Source organism: Candoia aspera, chromosome 9 (genome assembly GCF_035149785.1).
Source record: "Candoia aspera isolate rCanAsp1 chromosome 9, rCanAsp1.hap2, whole genome shotgun sequence".
In the NCBI taxonomy this organism is placed as follows: domain Eukaryota; kingdom Metazoa; phylum Chordata; class Lepidosauria; order Squamata; family Boidae; genus Candoia; species Candoia aspera.
This window is the reverse complement of record NC_086161.1, coordinates 12,587,370-12,606,094: the sequence shown is the minus strand read 5'-3', so window position 1 is coordinate 12,606,094 and position 18,725 is coordinate 12,587,370. Positions and strand designations below refer to the sequence as shown.

General features: G+C 42.9%; 1 protein-coding gene across 1 annotated transcript in view; it reads left to right on the top strand.

Moving 5' to 3' along the window:
- The window catches only part of NUDCD3 (NudC domain containing 3), a 45,523-nt gene extending 34,827 nt beyond the window's left edge, over positions 1-10,696 (top strand). Inside the window, exons 5-6 of the mRNA XM_063311546.1 lie at positions 4,232-4,420; positions 5,972-10,696. Of these exons, the coding sequence (XP_063167616.1) occupies positions 4,232-4,420; positions 5,972-6,082 (300 nt within the window). The 3' untranslated portion in view covers positions 6,083-10,696. The remainder of the gene's footprint in view (positions 1-4,231; positions 4,421-5,971) is intronic.
- Positions 10,697-18,725: the final 8,029 nt, after the last annotated feature.

Here is an 18,725-nt window from a genome sequence, read left to right as displayed (position 1 = left end):
TTGACAGTCTGGATGGGAGCCCCCTGCTCGCCATCCTTACTCATGACAGGTTCGCATGTAATCTTGGGTTTGTGTATTCGTCTTCCTAGGTATTTGCAGGCTCCAATTCAATTGACTTCTTCCTCTCGTGCAATTCATAGTTTGGTTTGGAAGAGTGGTGTGTGTTTGTGTGTGTATGTTGGCTTGTTTGTAATAGCAAATAATGATATGCATTACAGAGGAGAAAGTAACCCAGTCCTCACATTAGACTAATACCACTATTAAAATGATCAAAGATGTCAAGAGAAAAATAAGTTCTCTAGAATGTCTTTTTTAAAGAAAATGTTAAGCCAAATGGAGTGGGCAGGGTAGGGAGGCAAAAAAGAGCACTGAGTGGTCTTAGCTATTTGAACTAAGAAGCCACCATGTCTTCCTCCTGCCCCCACCTCCCCCCCCCCTTTTGAAAGCGAAGACTTAGTATTTGATCAGAACTGTATTCCAGTACAAACCATAACACACAGCTCTCTATTAAGACAGAGATCTTTATTAAGGTGGGGCTTACATTTTACATAGTGTATTAGGAATAGAAATTAAAGAATTATTAATCTATAATAATAAACTAAGAAATAATTTATGTTCTTTCTATGTCAGTTATACATGTGTTTTATCCTAAATATGTTTCATTCAGCTTTAGAATAAATCTCTGAATTTGTTTTTTCAGGGCATTAGAAAAATTTGCACGTACAATTGCATGCAGCTTTCCTGAGTATAACCCGTGCTTGCGCAAATTTTGAGCTGCAAAATTCAAAGAAGTGTGTCAACTAAAAAACGATTGGGTCTGTTTGGACTGGGAAGTGCAGATTAAATCAATTGGTTTACAAATGTTTATCCATTCCGAATTAGAAGTCAAATTTGAATATTAGCTAGTTGGTGGAGACCAGCTCCAGGTCCCTTCTATTAAACATTGTTATCTTGTTGGACCTGGGGAAGCATGCTTTCTCTGTTGCTGCCCCTGTCCTTTGGAACAGTATCCCCCCTGAGATAGGGATGGCACCCACTCTCCTGGGGTTCCAGAAAGCCCTTAAAACCCATATCTGTTTCCAGGCCTGAGGTTAATGTGCTCAGGGGGCACCTGTTAGTCTGGGTTGTCTTGTTCTGTAGTATGTTTTTAACTGTTTTACTCATGTATTGAATTTTGTAAGCCACCCAGAGTCTACTGGAGTGGGCAGCCTAAATAAATAAACAAGCAAGCAAGCAAGCAAGCCTATACTTCTGCACCTGCTTCTTCAGGTGTTTGAAGAATATCTTCTTAAATGTTTTAAACTGAGTTTTGAGATAGTTGTAAGAGAAGTAGTAGTTAACTGAATCTAAGTATATGAGATGAAAAGGGAAGAGTTTGCAAAAATAAGGCTGGTTTGCATAGTGCCACACTGCACAATGCCATCTTGTGCTGCAGATGGGACGGTGTATTATTTGATTGGAATGGTAAGAATACCAGCTTAACTTTTTCACAGTATGGCATTGCCAACTTCTGCTCTTGACAGTTACCCCAGCATTATTAGTAGCTCGGTTATTGTGTACTTTAATAATTTTGAAACTCTTGTAAGTTTTTGAGGGTAAAGGAAGAATAGGCTCAAGCCTCTTTTAAGGTAAATTGTTTTCATTCTAGGTGCAGAACTGACTTGCAGACATGCAGTCTGATAGTGTATAAATCAAGTGAATATTTAGGTGAAAGGTATTGTGACAACTCACATTTGATGAGTCAGCTAGCACTTCTTTGCTTGTGTGGAGTCTGAATTTTGAAAAAAAAAATCCTCTACCACATTCAGTGGAACACAGCAATGCAACTATAGAATAAATTCTATATATTGTCTCTCTACCAGGTTATTTAGAACCTCCTTTTTCCCCTTACCTATATCTATTTTTGCTCTTTCTTCTTGCCCCACAACTTTTCTGCTGTTCAATAGACTACTATTTCTGCTGTGTGGGTATCTCCCTCTCGTTTTCATGAAGATCTGCATTCAGTTCAGCTCTGCAAGTGAACTGAATGTGAATTCATGTTGCTTTCATCTGCTTCCTCTTAAAGTCTTTACCACAGATAATCTGGTACTTTCAGAATTTTTCAGAGGCTACTATATTTGTGGCTTTCCTTCTTCTCTGACATGGAATGCAATGGTTGGAAGCTTCCACCCTTGTTCAGTTCAAATATTGTATTAGGTTACTATTTGTTTACCCATAGTGTGTTGAATAAACCACCAGTGGCTGAATTCATATGATATACTAAGCCATAAATTGTGGTTTACTAACCACAGTGTCTGAGTTCACACCATGCACAACTTTCTAAACTTCTGGTCTGTTCCCCTTCTCTTTTTGACAACTGAAAAGTCTTCAGTGCTTTAGCCTTTTTGTTAAGATGAAGGTCCTTATTTGCTTTTTGTGTTACGGGATGGATCAAGCTGTGCACAATTGTGGTCTCACCTTCATTTATGTGGGAAAAAAATGGTAATAATGGCAGTTTTACAGAGTTCTACAAGTCTGAATACTTTTAGAGAAAAGTGTAAATGTGTGGGATTACACCCGGAACATTCTGGAGATGATTGCTGATGCACTGAGAAACAAACCATAGCTCTAGCTCGCATGAGAAACAGTGCTCCTTCAATTTGCATTTGAAAATTGCAATTTTTTTTCTTTGGGGTTCCTTTTTTTTCTTTTGGGCTCCTAAGTATGATTCTGTTACGCATCAATCTCTCTGAAACCTTCAGTTTCAATTTGGCAATTGACAAAAGTTATCAGCTTTTCTATTGTTAATTAAACAATGTACTCATCAATAATTTCTCCTTCTTGCAACATATGGTATTGGTGAATTCTTGGTTTCTCCCAACAGCCTCCCAAACAGCAGCTCTCTTTTTCCTGCCAGATTACTGTTTCTTAAACAACTGTATTGGTTGTCACAGAACAGGATCTTCTCTCTATAGATACCCTTTAACCATACAGTCCTGTTGCACATGAGGAGTGGCAACTAAATTTGTAGCCCCCTTCAGGCATCATTCCCTCCTACTCTTGTTTGCTTCAATGAATCCTATGCAAGTTTAACCACACTTCCTTTCTATATTATGGATATGTGAAACTCCTTTCTTGGTATATGCCAATTGATTCACTTCATGAGTACAGTTGATTTTAATTTTCCATTCAATGTGTGTTTGTATAAAAGAGCCACCTAATTCAGCCTTCCTCCAACTTTTGTCCTACAGAAGCATCGGTCATGCTGGCTGGCATTGATATAAATTATAAAATAATATATCTAGGAGTCACAAGGATGGGGAAAAAGAAGGCAATAGCTCTTCTTTATGTTTTACTTCACCTGGGAAATACATCCTCTAGATACTGAAGTTTTTTTTTTTATTAGTCTTACATCACACATCCATTAATTTTACTAACCCTTTTTTGAAAGCTATCCTGTAGCTTGAGTAATACAAGGAAATTATTTTCCTGTTCTTTATTATTTTGTAAACATTTCTGTGATTTTGGTATCTCACTTGCCTCAGCTGAAAAAAAGGTGCTTCAAATAGGAAAGACATTTCAATTATAGATCCCTTTAAGAAAACCTCTTTTATATTGAGGACTGCATTCTTTTGGAAGTATTCTATAAAAGGCTGCCTAATTGCTGGGCAATTAGGGACGCGGTGGCGCTGCGGGTTAAACCGCTGAGCTGTCGATCGGAAGGTCGGCGGTTCGAAACCGCGCGGCGGGGTGAGCTCCCGTTGTTAATCCCAGCTCCTGCTCACCTAGCAGTTCGAAAACATGCAAATGTGAGTAGATCAATAGGTACCGCTTCGGCGGGAAGGTAACGGCGTTCCGAGTCGTCATGCTGGCCACATGACCCGGAAGTGTCTATGACAACACCGGCTCCAAGGCTTAGAAACGGAGATGAGCACTGCCCCCTAGAGTCGGATTCGACTGGACTTTACGTCAAGGGAAACCTTTACCTTTTTAATTGCTGGGCAATTCATTGAATCTACTCTTTTTAAAATAACCTTTCCTAACCTGTGAAATTCATAATGTCCAACTAGTATGGCCAGTGGCAAAGGACTGTAGGAACTGTACTACAAGACAAGACTTCTGGAGGGCACCAGGCTGAGGAAAGCCATTTCACAATCCCAGGTGGTAATAGCTGCAGCTCCAAGGATGACCTCCTCTTTGGTTGTCACTAGCTACTTCAGTCCCAGCTAATGTTGCTTCTGTCTCATCCTAGATTAACCTGAGCAAAGTAGGTGAATACTGGTGGAGTGCCATTTTGGAAGGCGAAGAACAGATTGACATTGATAAAATCAATAAGGAGCGTTCCATGGCCACAGTGGATGAAGAAGAGCATGCAGTGCTGGACAGACTGTCTTTTGATTATCATCAGAAGCTTCAGGGCAAGCCCCAAAGCCATGAGATGGTATGTTTTATAGAACTCCACTGCCCTATGTTAAAGTGGGAAACTAATTACAGTTTGCTGACTGTTCCTTGCTGCTATTGATGATGGTTCTTTTCTCTCTTTAAAACATGCTTAATATTGGGTATTACCATTCTGGGGTTTTTTTTAGCTGAACTGCTAAATAAAAGGGATGTTTGGTGGTGTTCTTTCTCAAAGGGCAACTAGAAGGTAAACTCAAGTCTGCAGCTCTTTGTGTGAACTATGTAGAAAATACCAGGATGTAGTACCTCCACCCTGCAAACCAGCTGAATTCAGAATGTATTTACTTTTGTAAATACAGCAAGACCTTCTGTAGGAACTAAAAATCTTTTCATCTTGATAAATTAAAAAATGGAAACCACTGTTTAAAAAACAACAACCTGTAAATGTTGAAACACTCCTGAACATAACATACAGATAAAAAATACAAAACAAATCAGAAGCATTACCTTTCCTACAAAACACAACCATATCATGCTTGGTATTTAATGCCTGCTTCAAATGTAGAGATACTAGCACCTCTGCATTTGAATCTAAACAATGATTAATCTTAATACTTTATTGAAGCAGTTGAATAAATCATGGTTTAAAGACGGCATTGAAGTTGATACAAGTTCACAAATCTGGTGAACTTAAACAACTGTTCCACAGAAGCAGGCTGGCAAGAAATAAGGACAGCGTGAGCTTAGAAAGAGACAGCATACACAGCAAAGACTGATTGCTTTGACTTCCAGTAATCAAGGTCTGTATAGATACAGGATCTGTTTGGACATATATGTATGCTTTCTAGCATAAACACTGATGACACTGTAAACCAAGATCTCATTCATACTGTGTATCCAAAGTAACATAATGTCCTGTTGGAACTCCATCCTAAACCATGATTTATTGTGATGGGAATAAACTTCGTGTCTTTTCCTTGTCTCCTTTATGTGCTGCTCTTCCTGGCATAGCTGTAAATTCATACCCAGATGTTTTTGGTTCCATTAGCTGTGGCTTGCTGTACTATTCAACTTCAAACCATGATTTATGAAAGTGTTGCCACCAACTATTAAGAATAATCACACTTTAGAATTGAGAGGGAAGGAATAAATTGTCTATCCCAACCTGCACTTTCTAAACTTACTGGAGCTGCAACTTCCAAAATTCCCAACCATCGTTATCCAAACCATCTTCAAAGCATTGTCCTGTTCTAGCTGAAAATTCTGGGAAATGCAGCTCCCAATCTCTGGAGGGTTCCAGATAGGGAAGGTTGCACCAAACTGTTGAAAACTCTGGAGCTCCTCACTGGATAGAGGGCTGAACTAATGAGTTTGGTAGTGATATTCATGGCTCTTACCCATGAGAATAAACCATGGGCTGAATGCAGCCTGAGCCATTCTTGGTTTCCTTGAATACTTTAAATATCTGGCTGCAATCTGTTGAAAATGCCTGACCAATCATTTAAACTGTGGGCCGCCTTCGCGGGGGTGAATTCTTCTAGTAAGCTTTTGAATCTCGCCCAGCCCCATCATAACTCTGCCCTGCTTTCAGAAAGTCCACGAGATGCTGAAGAAGGGCTGGGATGCCGAAGGCTCTCCATTCCGAGGGCAGAAGTTTGACCCCTCCATGTTCAACATCTCTCCGGGGGCCGTGCATTTTTGATGGTCGCGAGTGAGGAGGGGGACATCGCCTTCGTCCTTGGGATGAACCTGACACGACTGCCAGACTCTTCCATCCGGTGACATCGAAGGGTCCCTTTTTTGTCCCTGCTTGTTCTTTGGGCTTCTTTGTAAAATGACAGACTGTTAAAATGGTTGGTGTGTGTGGGCTTGGTTTTGGGGAGGGGGCAGAGAGGGAACTGAAGTGCGAACGTGGGTGTAAGTCCTTCCCTCCAGCGCCAGGTTGGTGCTTTTGATATTTATGTGGGGGAAGCCTAGCAAAAGCAGCATTACGTACTGTGTCACCACGGCAACCAGCAGCTGCTGGTAGCATTTCCTCTTCTCCTTAATGGATTCATTTGTTGCTTGGGGTTGTGGGGGGAGAGGAGAGGTTGGTTGAAGGTATTCCTCCTCCCCTTTTCAGAAATAGATACAGCTGGATGAAATGTTGACAGCTTCTCTCTGGCTTCCTTGAAACCGCCTTCTGCGTGTATGTCTCCCCGTACCAGCTCTAGGGAACCCGCAGTCCTCATGGCATTGGGCAGCGACAGCCCTCTCTAAGCCCTGACAATCTGCAATCAGTGTCATTTGAGCACCATCTAAATTGTTGGGTTTGGTCCTTGAGTCCCAAGGAGTGGGAGGTGAACGTTGGAGGCTCAGGCAAGTCCCTGAAAAGGACCCAGCGCGGAAGGTGGCACTTGCTCCAGCGTTTCTGTGATGGTCTGCGAAGCCCAGCCATAAGATAACCCAGTACAAAAGAGCACACTGGAGTTCTTCATGCTGTGGTTTTGCTTGTTCGTTTCCTTTTGTTTTTGTGATTCAGTGATTTAATGCTCAGAAAACTGCAGGGGTTTTTTTCTTTCTTTCTTTCTCTCTCTCTCATTTTGGTTTTACCCAAATGTTCTTGCTAGGAAGCTTTCTGAGCTCATGCCCCCATTTTCCTCATTTCCCCATCTATGATTATATGAAGTGCATAATTGTATTTTATGCATTTCTGGGATTTCTATCAACAGGAGATGGGGGTAATCAGGACCCTCTGGCAGAGGTTTTAAGAACCCTTTTTGTGTATAGCAGTCCCAACAAAATTGGCCTCCCCTCCCCCAGCTGCTGTTTACCCAGAAAGAAAACTGATATTAAGACCAATAGTAATTTTCCTCCTAGGTCAAAGCAATTTCCATATGTGTGTATGCATGTGGCCATTGTGATTACCTTCTCTAGCTCTTTTTTTTTTATAAAGAGTATCAAACAAGGAAAAGTTGTGAAGTGCAGTCTCACATTTTACTAGTGATCTAGTTTGTTTCTTAAAGGCATACAATTTTCTTTGAATCCAGGCTACCAGCTTTCAGGAAGCAAAGACAGCTGCTCCTAAGGAGGACTGTCCTCCTATGGCTGGGCAGGCTAGATCTTTTTAGGGATCTTTTAACCATCCCCATACTTGTAGCACTATATAAGAACCCTTTTGGTATAAATTGTGTAAGTAACAAGAAATAGCTATACACAAAAAGGAAATGAAGAGATGGTACATTTCCATTTGTCTATTTATAACAAAAGGCCCACCCTGTCAAAAGATTAAAAAGCACATTTTAGGTGAGTTGTATCTGTAAATAGGCTACTCAGAGACTAAAAGACCTATCTCCTCTATTCTATATTGAAGAAGGGGTCTGCTGATAGAACACATACTGCTTGGGAGCTCAGTTTCCCTGAGGGAATTATAATTTTGACAACAAAGTTCATCAAATAACTGTAGAGTCTAATTTCACTGAGGAGGTATCCTTCCAGAAGGTGTTCCACCCTGTGACAGCTGGGCAAAGAATTGACAAAAAGATTTGCTTATTCAGAGGCGATATTTTCCTTCCAGCAAGCTGAAAGCAAATTGAAGAATTATTTCCAATATGGGATGTCAGCTGGTTCCTTATTGCTGCAACTGATGTGTTAATGACTGATCAGTAGGAGAGAAAACAGAATGAAGATGTCATATAAGGAACCAGAAAGCAGCATATAATGTCAAGGAATATGGATCTAGAGAACTTTGTTTGACTTGGAAACATGTTGGTTATCTGCATCATTTTAGACTATGACTGAGTAAAATATTGGGCTGCACAAAATATCCTATTAAAACATACGATTGGCTTAGAGGCAAATGCATTCACTAGGTCTCTCTGTGAGTAGGTTGGCTAATGAACCATCTATGGTTTGATTAGCCACACTTAGCATGACATGCAACTGCAGGATTCTAGAAAGAAATGGGAGAACATAGCCATGGTTTATTTTTAGTTTAATGACAGCATCATTCCTGAATTCTTCTAGGCAGATGAAGCCAGAGTCAGCTTGTTGGTCATACCTGCTTGACGGCAGAGATAGTGAGCTCTTGAACCAACTCTTATGGCTTACGGGCATGTGCAAAAGTTGAATCACCCTGTAGCTGATGTAGGGAGAATATCAGTCCTTGGATTGCTCCGATTTTCATAGCGAGGAAACACCTCACCTCTTTTTTGAGAAATATAGCTAACTGCTCCCTTTAACAGAAGGCTGTCCACAATGTGAGTTTTTTGGAAGTGTCCTAGACAAGAGTTCAGCAATCCATTCAGAAGAGACAGAGTGCTGTGGCCATTGTGGCAAGATAGTACACAAGAACCATTACCTTGGCAGAGAGCAGCCATTCTGTTATGTGCTTTCTGGTGTATTACATGCCCCCAGGGCAGCAGCTGCAGGGCCACAAAAGCAGCAACTGAAGCAGGCAAACATTCAGCTGTGATGTGATGGGCAGGGCTGGAATTCCAACCCGACACACGCAAGTCAAGGGCCCCTTTGATATGGGCCTGCACATGCTTCAGAAGATGGTGGCATCAGCTGCCACAGGAAACAGATAATGTAGTTTATTCAGCAGTAGCCGTTCCTGCACAATCCAGTTGCTGAGGAAAGGAAAGCGGTATGTTGGCTGTGGAAAGTGGGCCTGGACAATCCTGCGCTCTCTGGATTTTTAAATATTTTTTTCTCCTTCAGGAGACCTGCACTTAATATTATAGCCATTTTCTGCCAAGGGGTGAGTCCTCACTCACATATGCCATCAACTGTACGCCATAGCCCTTTTATGAATGCCTGTGTCCCAAACAGCACTTCGTGTTAGACCAGCTTCCTTTAAGCAATCAGCCTCTAATTACGTATAGGTAACAGTATTTTGTTGTTCTAGTGTCTAATCTTTTTCCTTAAAGGAAAAGAGCTAAAGAGTTGAGAGCTCAACTGCCAGTAAGTGCTTCTCTGTTTTACATAATTTATTATTTCTAAAGCACCTACAGTAAAATCAACCAGGCAAGGGCTTTGAGGTTTGTCTAAAGTGCGGTGCGTGGTTCCTAGGAGCACATTATTCTGAAGAGCTTCACAAGACCTGCTACCGACTTGTATTTTGTCCCCTGTCCACCCACACATTCATTGTTGAAAAAGGCCTTGGATCTTAGAAACACATTTGTGGGCATTTCTGAGTTTTGAGTTTCCGTAGAAATGAAGCGCTTCTAGTTCCAGTGTGCTTGAGGGTGGCTCGCTTAACAAATCTCAAGAAGGATAATTCAAAGGGGGGTGGCTCTCTGTAAGAGAAATGCATCCTCCCTTTCTAGAACTAAAAGAGCCTGTTCAGTTCACTAAACAAAGCAGTTCAGTGGTTTTGGTTAAGTTTCCAGCTAAGAAAAAAAGCAGGAGTGCACTGTGTTGATCATTCCAGCGAGTCTATGTAATGGCTGTTAACAGAAAGTAAATGATCAAAACTTTACCATGAATAGCTTGCTACCATACAGGTTTGTAGCAAAATGGGAATGGGAAACAACATGCTAAAAAACTCAGTGATTATATCAACTTGATTTTAGTCCTACAAGTATTCTGGGAAGCAGACAATACAAAGTATTTGCCATTACTGTCCCACAGTATATCTTCTGTCCAAATAATACACAATTATTGAATTAGAACTGGAGTGGGGAGGTGGGAGGAATTGAAGCTGTCCTACAAAAGTGGGGCCACCTGGAGAAATGTGGTTTTACTTTTAATATCTAATCTTCAACCCAACTATTGTATAGAGCCAGGTCATTCAGCATTCGGTTGGAGATTACCCTGCACTGTGGCCTAGCTTTCTGTTAGCAGAAGATAGTCCCCAGGATGCTTAGTTTCTAGGAGAAATGCCTCTGCTTATTCTGTATCCATTCAGTGTTTTGCTTTCTCTTCTCATCAAGTCAAGAATCCAATGCATGGGGTGACTCTTTCCAGCTTTATACAGCCCTCCAGTTCTCTACTGCAGCCTTTGTTAAACTCAGTTCTGCTCTCTCACTGAAAACATGATGTGGAAGGAGGGTTGTTAAGCACTTAGTAAGCCTACAGTTCAAAAATGCCACAAATTCTGTATGCTTGGAGCAAGCTTATTTCTGATTTTTTTATTTTATCTTATTCCTTGGAAAATGGATGATGTTTCTAGCTGTTGTTGAGGGCATCCTGTTACATTTTGATCCTTCTAAGAACTGCAGTGCTGCTGTTGCCATCCAAGACTAACAAAAGAGATGTGGTGCTTCAGACATTCAATTAGTAGAATGTTCTCTCTATCTACCTGCTTGCAATAAAAAGGTTTTTTATGCAAGGGTTCATGTGTCAGAAACTTAATTCAAAAGAACCTATTCTGTCATTTGGGCAGTGTACACTCCGTCTCTGTCTGTCTGTCTCTCTCTCTCTCATTGTAGCACTCTCAGAAAAATTACTGTGTTAGAACTTTTACTGGTGGGCTAATGTTAAATTTGCTTGGCTCTCAAGTTCAAAGAGGTCTCTTGAACAGAATGCTTCATGTTGTTCAAAGATGAATCAAGGTGCCAGAAATGCATCTGTTTTTCAAGCACAACCTATACACTGTTCTTCATCTATTCAAGCTCAGAAGACAAAACTTTTAAAAATTATACCAAACTTTCTTCTGTAGGACTTGGGGTTGGCTATTTGGATGATAGCAGGTAGGTGGAGGTCAAGAGAGATCTTGCTTCATGCAACTTGATATTTTGATAATTGGAGACATTGAGGTCAAAATCTAGGATGTTCTGCTTTGTCCCTGATCTATGGAATCCAATTCTGCCACTGTTTGGCTGCATAAGATCCAGTATGTGAAGAACCGAGATCTCTAATCAGCATTTATGACAAAATAAAGTTTTACAAGCCTTATGTCATTTACAAAGATGCAGTACATCAAACAATTGTTATTTACTTCTCTCCCTCCCTAGCTTTGATGATGGACGTTCATAATCCAATTAAATATTGCAACAACTCTATTAGAGAAGCTGTTTTTGAGATACTTGTAATCTATTTTTCCACAGTTGTTGACAGAATTTGTGATTGTTCTTACCAAGGCCTATCCATCCAAATGCAAAAATAATATCAATTCCAAAACATAGCAGTCTCTTGACAAAAGCAACAACAAAACACAATACTGGAAGACTTCAAAACATTGCAGGGGGGGGGGCAATTGCTTGACTTGTGCAAATAACATTTCCATTATTACAACAAATTCTCTGGATATTGTATTAATGTCATATACACTTTACAGAGTAATTAGTTTTACTGACATGATCTCTCTACAGCTCAGTCAAAAATGCTGATAATACTGTTAAATTAATCTTAATCAGCTTCAACACTTTTCTAACTATTTAGGATGGGGGAAAGTGGCTTATAACATTTTTGAGGCTATTTAGATTTGATCTTCACAACGCATAAGCCATAGTTCATTTAACCACAGTTTACTGAGGGAATAAATGTGACAGGGCTTGCCCAACTTGCAAATCCATCAGCCATGGTTTGCAAAGTGTATATTTTTATTTATAATTTCAGTTTCTAAGGCCACCCACTCACCAACGACTCTGAGCAACTCACAGAGGATTAAAAGCATTGAAAATACATTTTGGTTTAATGCAACATGTGAGCCAGGCTCTTGGATCATCTCTCAGTTCAGAAGAAGTGTTAGAAATATTAGGGAAGGACAAGTGTTGCAGCTCTAGTGAGAAAGCGAACATATCTGTTTTGTGTCAAAAGAAATACAAAGGCCTGTGGCTAATGTAGGAAACTGGTTCAGAAAGAGCCTCCCTTAAGGGAAAAGGCCTGGGATAATGGGTCTGAACCATGAGATGAACACATCTATCATTTATATTCCTGCTAATATGAATACACTCTGTACTGTATTAATAACATAACCATCTAGAAAAAGAAATTCTGTCATGGTTGTAAAACTGTCAAATTACAAAGATGCACAACTCAATTCCTGTTTGCAGTTTATATCAATTTTCTGCCAGGACCATCTTAAAACCTACTAATTTAAATGGTTATAGTAATGATAGGACAAGCTACCCTGTGTATAGAAAGACTTAAGATTTTTCCTAAAAATGCAGAGATTCGTTTTGAACCTACCTAATAATGAAAGAAAGGGAATCAAATTATTCTATCTGCCTGATAGCTGGGGAAGTTGTTGCTGTAGACGGTGTTGGGCTAAGGGAACCCCTGTGCTAACCTCTTTTATTTTGTTATAAACACTACAAAGGACCTATTGCAGACCAATCTTGACCCAACTTTCCAGAAGGCTTTATTCTAAAGCTACCCCAACAAGTTTGATCGCACCCCAAAGCATATGTGGAAGAAAATTACGCTTTTGATACTAGGGTTAGTTTCATTGGACATTGGAAGAATGATCTACTCTCTAAAATGTGATTCCATAAAAACAGCATCCTGAATTAAGGTGAGTATATATTGGGACAGAAAAAGATCTGGCCTGGGTGACAGAATATATTAAGGTATGGTTTAAGCATGTTTAATAAATAAACCACAACTGACAGGGTTTATATTATTCACTAAGTCCTTAAACATGACTTGCAAAAAAATAGTGCTGGGTTTTGCCCAAACCAAACCACAGTATGGCTTAGCATGTTATGTGAATTAGACATTGAATTCAACGAATTGGTCCTTCAAAACACCAAAACATAAATCAAATTGGAAGCATTTGGTTAGCTTTGGAAAGCGGGTGGGATGGGCAGGTCAAGGACAGTGTCATTTCCTTAACTGACTGAGGAGAAAAAAATGTTCCCACTCGTTTCTCTCCCACCAAATGAAATGTTTGGGGAATGGATCATTTCTCACATTCAGCCTGGGCTTTGCCACCCTAGCTTGCTTATACCCAGCTGCACTGCTACTCCCCAGAAACTTAAGTGATAATTCCTTTATGGTTAGAATAAAAATATCTGTTAGCAACATGCAGCCCCCACATACGCCCACGGTGCCCATGGCAACAGGTAGACATGGGCAGGCAAGGATGCTGGGGGACTTAGGTTTGCTTGGGCTCAGAGGGTGCCATCATCTGCTCTGAAGGAGTCTAAAACTTGGGAATCCGTTCTCTTCCTGCTTTATGCTCTGCAAGCCAGGTTCAAAGAGAATTTAGTCAGCATTCCCAGATACTCTTCAGTTTGACCAGTGTGACTGTTCAACTTAACAATTCCTAGCCCTTTGCCTTATACAGCGTGTGAGCATCAACAAGGAGATGTTTTAGCAGGAGTGAGGACCCAGGCTTCTGTCTCCTTGTGCAATGCCTTTGCTTTCTGGCTTCCTTGTGGAAACCGCAGCAAGGCAATGGCAGAGCTTGGTCTCCCAGTGACCACCTTAGAAAGCAAAGCAAAGCGGCAATGCTGATGCGCTGAATAGTTTGCCATCATAGCTCTTGGCTTATTTGAAGGGTGCATTGATTTTGTTGAATGAATGGTCCAGAACTGTTGGCTCTGTAAACACCTTTCAACCATTTGTTTGTGGTCCAGGTTGTACTAAAAGAACTTGAGAAGCTGCCTTAGAAGGATCAGGCTATTAGTCCAACTACACTAATGTTGACCACTGACTAGCAGCAGCTGTTCAGGGATTCAGGTGGAGATCCTCCTATCATCTGATACCTGGTCTGTTCAACTGAAGATGCTGCAGATTGCATTTGGCACCTTCTATGCATAACTCTAATGTTCTTTAACTGGATGAGTTCCCAATCCTGCTGCTGAAACCCATGAGAACCAGCTGGGGTATTATTTATGGTTGTATCAATAAACTCTGCCACGTGCTGATTTATTTTCTTGGTTTGTTTCAGAGTCTCTTATGCAAATCACTTAAAGAATTTAGCTCCTTCTCAAAGGCAGGTACATCTCATGGAATCTGAAAAATCAGCCCTTTGCTTGGTGGTATGGAGGAGATCTTAGCTCTGGTAGTAATTTCTAGGTCTGGTTCACCATGACGTGGTTTGTGGTCTGGCTGTGCTTGGGAATATGTTTTGTGTTAGCAAGTTATGTGAGCCAAGGTTGACGGCTTCAGGGGGAACCTGTATCCCTTGTAACTCACACCATGGTTGGTGAAAACTGGCAGCACAATTCACTGCATTTGAAGGTGAGACACATGCAAACGATAGCATAAGCCCTAAAGTAGGTGTGTCACAGCTAAAAAAAGCAAGAATTTCTTGGCAGGGTGGAGTTAGGTGTGGTTCTTGGCTGCCTGAAGATGGCTTGTTTCTGGCTTAGCTTGTGGTGCAAACTCACCCTTGCTTCTTGTAGACTTGAACTGTGGAGTGAGTGGGCATGTATCACTTATCGTCAGTTGCCCTGAACCTCAGAGTCACCATTTTGCTAAGCACCCATGTGCATGTTATGCTCTGGTTTGTTTGTATGAAATGTAGTAATTGAACAAGCAACAAAACACTGAAGTGTGGACTTCTGCTTCAAGTTCCAGTCAGTCAGAAGTGCTGTCACCTTGGGTCTATCAGTTTGGGAGTAGGTGATCTTGCTTGGCTTCTGAGTCCACTCAGAATGTTGGAAAACATGGTGCCCACATTTTCCTAAAATGGCTGCCAAACAGTTGCTTTTCAGGAGGCACAAAATTGCTCTCTGCCACCTCAGGGGCACCCGTGGGTGGGGTGGGGTGGGGTGGGGTGGGGTGGGGGTTCAAAAAAGTTAAGATGGCACCCGCAGCCATCTGACTGAAGCCCTGTCAACTGCATGTTTGTGAATCCCATCATAATGTGTGGGTTGAGGCTCCTTATGTGAGGGGAGGGGGGTTCAATCATATGACTGTACCTACCATCTTGACTTTTTTGACTGCCCCTGCAGACACCTCTGTCTGCAGTCCCTTCTCAAGACAAGGGCAAAAAAGTGTGCTTTTCCATTTCAATTTACTTTTGTCTTTTTAAAAAAATTTCCCTAGGCAGGTGGGAACACTTCCAACCAAGTGCCAGGCTGTAAAAAATAGTTCTTAGAAGACGAGACTATCAGTTCTCTATGCGGCCTGACAAACTCTTGGGAATAAAAGGGTTGCTGAAGGCATCTGCTTTGCTCTGAAGCAAGTAAGCTCCCGTTTAACATTATTTCCATGAAAAGAATATTTTCTTCAGGACAAGAACACTTCATGGCAACCCCTCCCTCCCTGATCCATTTCCTGCCTGAACTCAAAATGTCAGTGGGCTCCCTGTCGTCATGAAGTTTTACAATTCCTCCTTGGACTGTTTGAGCCTCCTCCCAGTTCCCTTTTTCTAAAATATTTTTGTACTTCCACAAACTTTGGGTTTTTCCTGTCTACAGATAACTTTCCTCATTCTGAAGGTGTTTTGGCATAACAGAATCAATCCTCAAGGAATGGTTAGGTTGGTGTAATACTTGAGGCTAAAATACAGTTAGCTACCTTGTGGTGGTGTGTTGTGGGAATCCACCCAGTGTGGTTAATGCATGGTTCCAAGTACTGTGCAATCCCAATGACTGAATAAGCTATGTTTCACTTATGCCTGAATATAGCCAACGGGTTGGCTGTTCTATGGAAGCACCCCAGAAGCTGCTAACCTTGTGCCTCTCTGCTTTTGTTCTGCCTGCCAAAGTTATTGGGGTAGTATCACTTGCATTAATAAGTGTGCTCACACAGAGAGAGACATGTACTGTATACACGTTGCACTTACATCACATTGCACGATTAGAACCTTTTGGATTCTGTTCTAAGAAAGACCGTCTCTATAAATCAACTCAGAATCCCATTGCCTGGAACAGGACAGGAGTGTCTGCAGGGTAGAGTCAAAATGTCAAGATGGTGGCCATGACAGAGAAATTGTACTTTTATGTGCAAACTACATTAAAAAAAAATAGACAAAACTTTGTACCATTGTAAGTGCCATCTTGATTTTTTTGACCACATCCTGTGGAACATCCCTACAGAAGGACATGCTGGCTGGCTTTACATAATACACTGTGCCAAAAATTAGCTAATTACATTCTATCTATCTATGATTTGTTTGGACGCCCATCTTAGAACACAACTCTGGGCAGCTAACAGCAACAAAAACCATAAAACCAAGGGCGTGCGTGGATTCAGATCACATGGATAGTTTAAGGTTCAGTGCTTGGGCAAACCTAGAATATGGACTGAGTAAGTGATGGTTAATTTAATAATGGGTAAGCAGATTGTGCAACAAACCAGCAGACTGCAGGAAACGTGGAGAATCAGATATCCCTGAACAACAACAGCTGGTGGATTTGACCATTCACTGCGCTTCTGTGACAGCTTGGCACTGAAGTCCAGTACATCTGGTGAGCCACTGGTGTTCTGCACCTGAGGAAGGCAGCCTGAAGAACCGAGACTGGAATAGCTGAGCAATGGAAGATCTGAAGGAACGTCTCTGTGCCTACCAGGCTGGGCTAACCATCTTGAGTCATGCTCCAGATAATGTAACAATCCACATAGGTAAAATAAGGACCAGCAGCTATGCCAGGGTTTGACTGATGTATTGATAAGATCTAATCTGTATTCTTCAAAACCACAGCCCTCTATGAAATTTGTTAGCACTAATAACTCTTGCCTGCCTTCCAGAATAGAAGTATGAAAAAGCTCTACAAGCTGATCCTAACCTGATGCCTTCCAGATATATCAGACTGTAACTCCCACTCAACATGACATGGTTCAGGAAGGGGGTAAATTTCCCAGGAGGGACCCCGTCTTACCAAGGGTTTGTGGAATGCTGGGCCTTTTGCAGATGCTTCCCTTCAGCCTATCTGGGAAGCAGGGAAAATGAAAAAAGAAAGGCGGTTTGGATTTTCTTGTCCATCTCTCAGAAGCACCAAACTGGATGAGACACTTTGTAAAATCAAAAGAATGCAAAGGGTAAGCTGAGACCGTGTCACCAGGCAGCGTTGCAGATGAAGGATCTGGGCTAGCTCATGGTGTAAATCCAGCCCAAACCACTTCCTTCAATCAGACTGAATGTATTTTGTGGTGGGGCTTGATACGTAATGGACCATTGGATCATGGTGGCCATGGTCAAAGTGATGGTGGTATGGTGCGAATCCTGCCATGGTTCTTATGCCTCTTAAAGGAGCTTCTCTACAAATGTGTTTCCCACAACTAGGCTGTATTTGCACCCTTGCACCTAGCCAACCCTGCTTGAAAGGTGTGACCCCAACCATATGGTTAATTAATGGTTGTGTCCTGGGTGAACCCAGAAAATTGGGCCAGTTGAAGAAACCATGGCTCTGTTACCCATCAGGCAAACTGAATCAGTGAAATAAAACATGCAGCCCACGGCCACTTGGGCAAAGCAAGCTTGTGTCAATTTCCTTGCAAGGAAGCCCCATCTCAGTCGGGGTCTGGCTTAGGTCCGCAGCTCTAACGTCCCTCCTTAGGTGCTGACCAAGCACCTGAACTCTCCTGAGCTGCAAAATGCCGGAGTCAGCATCTGGGAGCGGCCGGCAGCAAGCGCAGGGGAGGAGAAGCGGCAGGTCAACAGCTGGGGCTGGTCTTGAGGGCGACCTGCGGAGCCTGCAGTGGCGGGGAGGGAAACGCGTACCTGGATTTCCATCGGGGAATGATGGAAGCGGCTCCGGGTAAAAGAGGCAGGAGTATTAGTATCTTGGCAGGGAAAAGGTTCTATGAAATAGAGATATTTCTCCAACTGATGCCCGCCGGCCTGGATAGGAATTCTGGGAGCTGCGAGCGAGAGGGAAAGTTGTTGGACAGACTTGGGTTGACCTGGAGAAGGGAGGGTGCGGAGTCCGGGGTCCCACGACACGTCTGAACCGCGCATTCACTATCCCCACCCCTCCGCGAAGCAGAACGTGTTGTGCAAACTCAGCACATGGGGAGCGGGGCTGACCAAGTCTGCCACCCAGCGCAGCCCGGAGGAGGGGGCTTGCTGGAGGTGGACGAAGGGCGCAGGTGGGACGCCGCGATCCCTCGCCCGACGGCCGCGCGGATCGCGAGGGGGCGGCAGCCGCTCCCGGCAGGGTGGTGGGCGAAGCGGTCCCCCCCGCCCCGTCGAAGTTGAGACGCGCCCTCCCGCAGGCGGGGCGGGGCGAGGGCTGGGAGGCGAGCCGGGGGGCTGGTGCGCGGGAGGCTCGTCGCCCCCCCCCCCCCGCAGTTGGCACGGCGGCGCCCCTCCCCTGGCAGCTCTCGTGGGCTCTGCCCAGTGCCGGGCTCGCTGCTCGCTGCTCGCTGCTCTGCAGGGGCCGCGCTCCGCCGCCCGCAGCCAGGAGCGGCTCTTCCGCGGGCCCCGCTGCTCGGCACTTGCCTCGCCCCTTCCTCCTCCTCCTCCCCGCCCCTTCTCCCCTCCCCCCCGCTGCCAGCCGGAGCGGAGCCCGGGCGGCTCATTG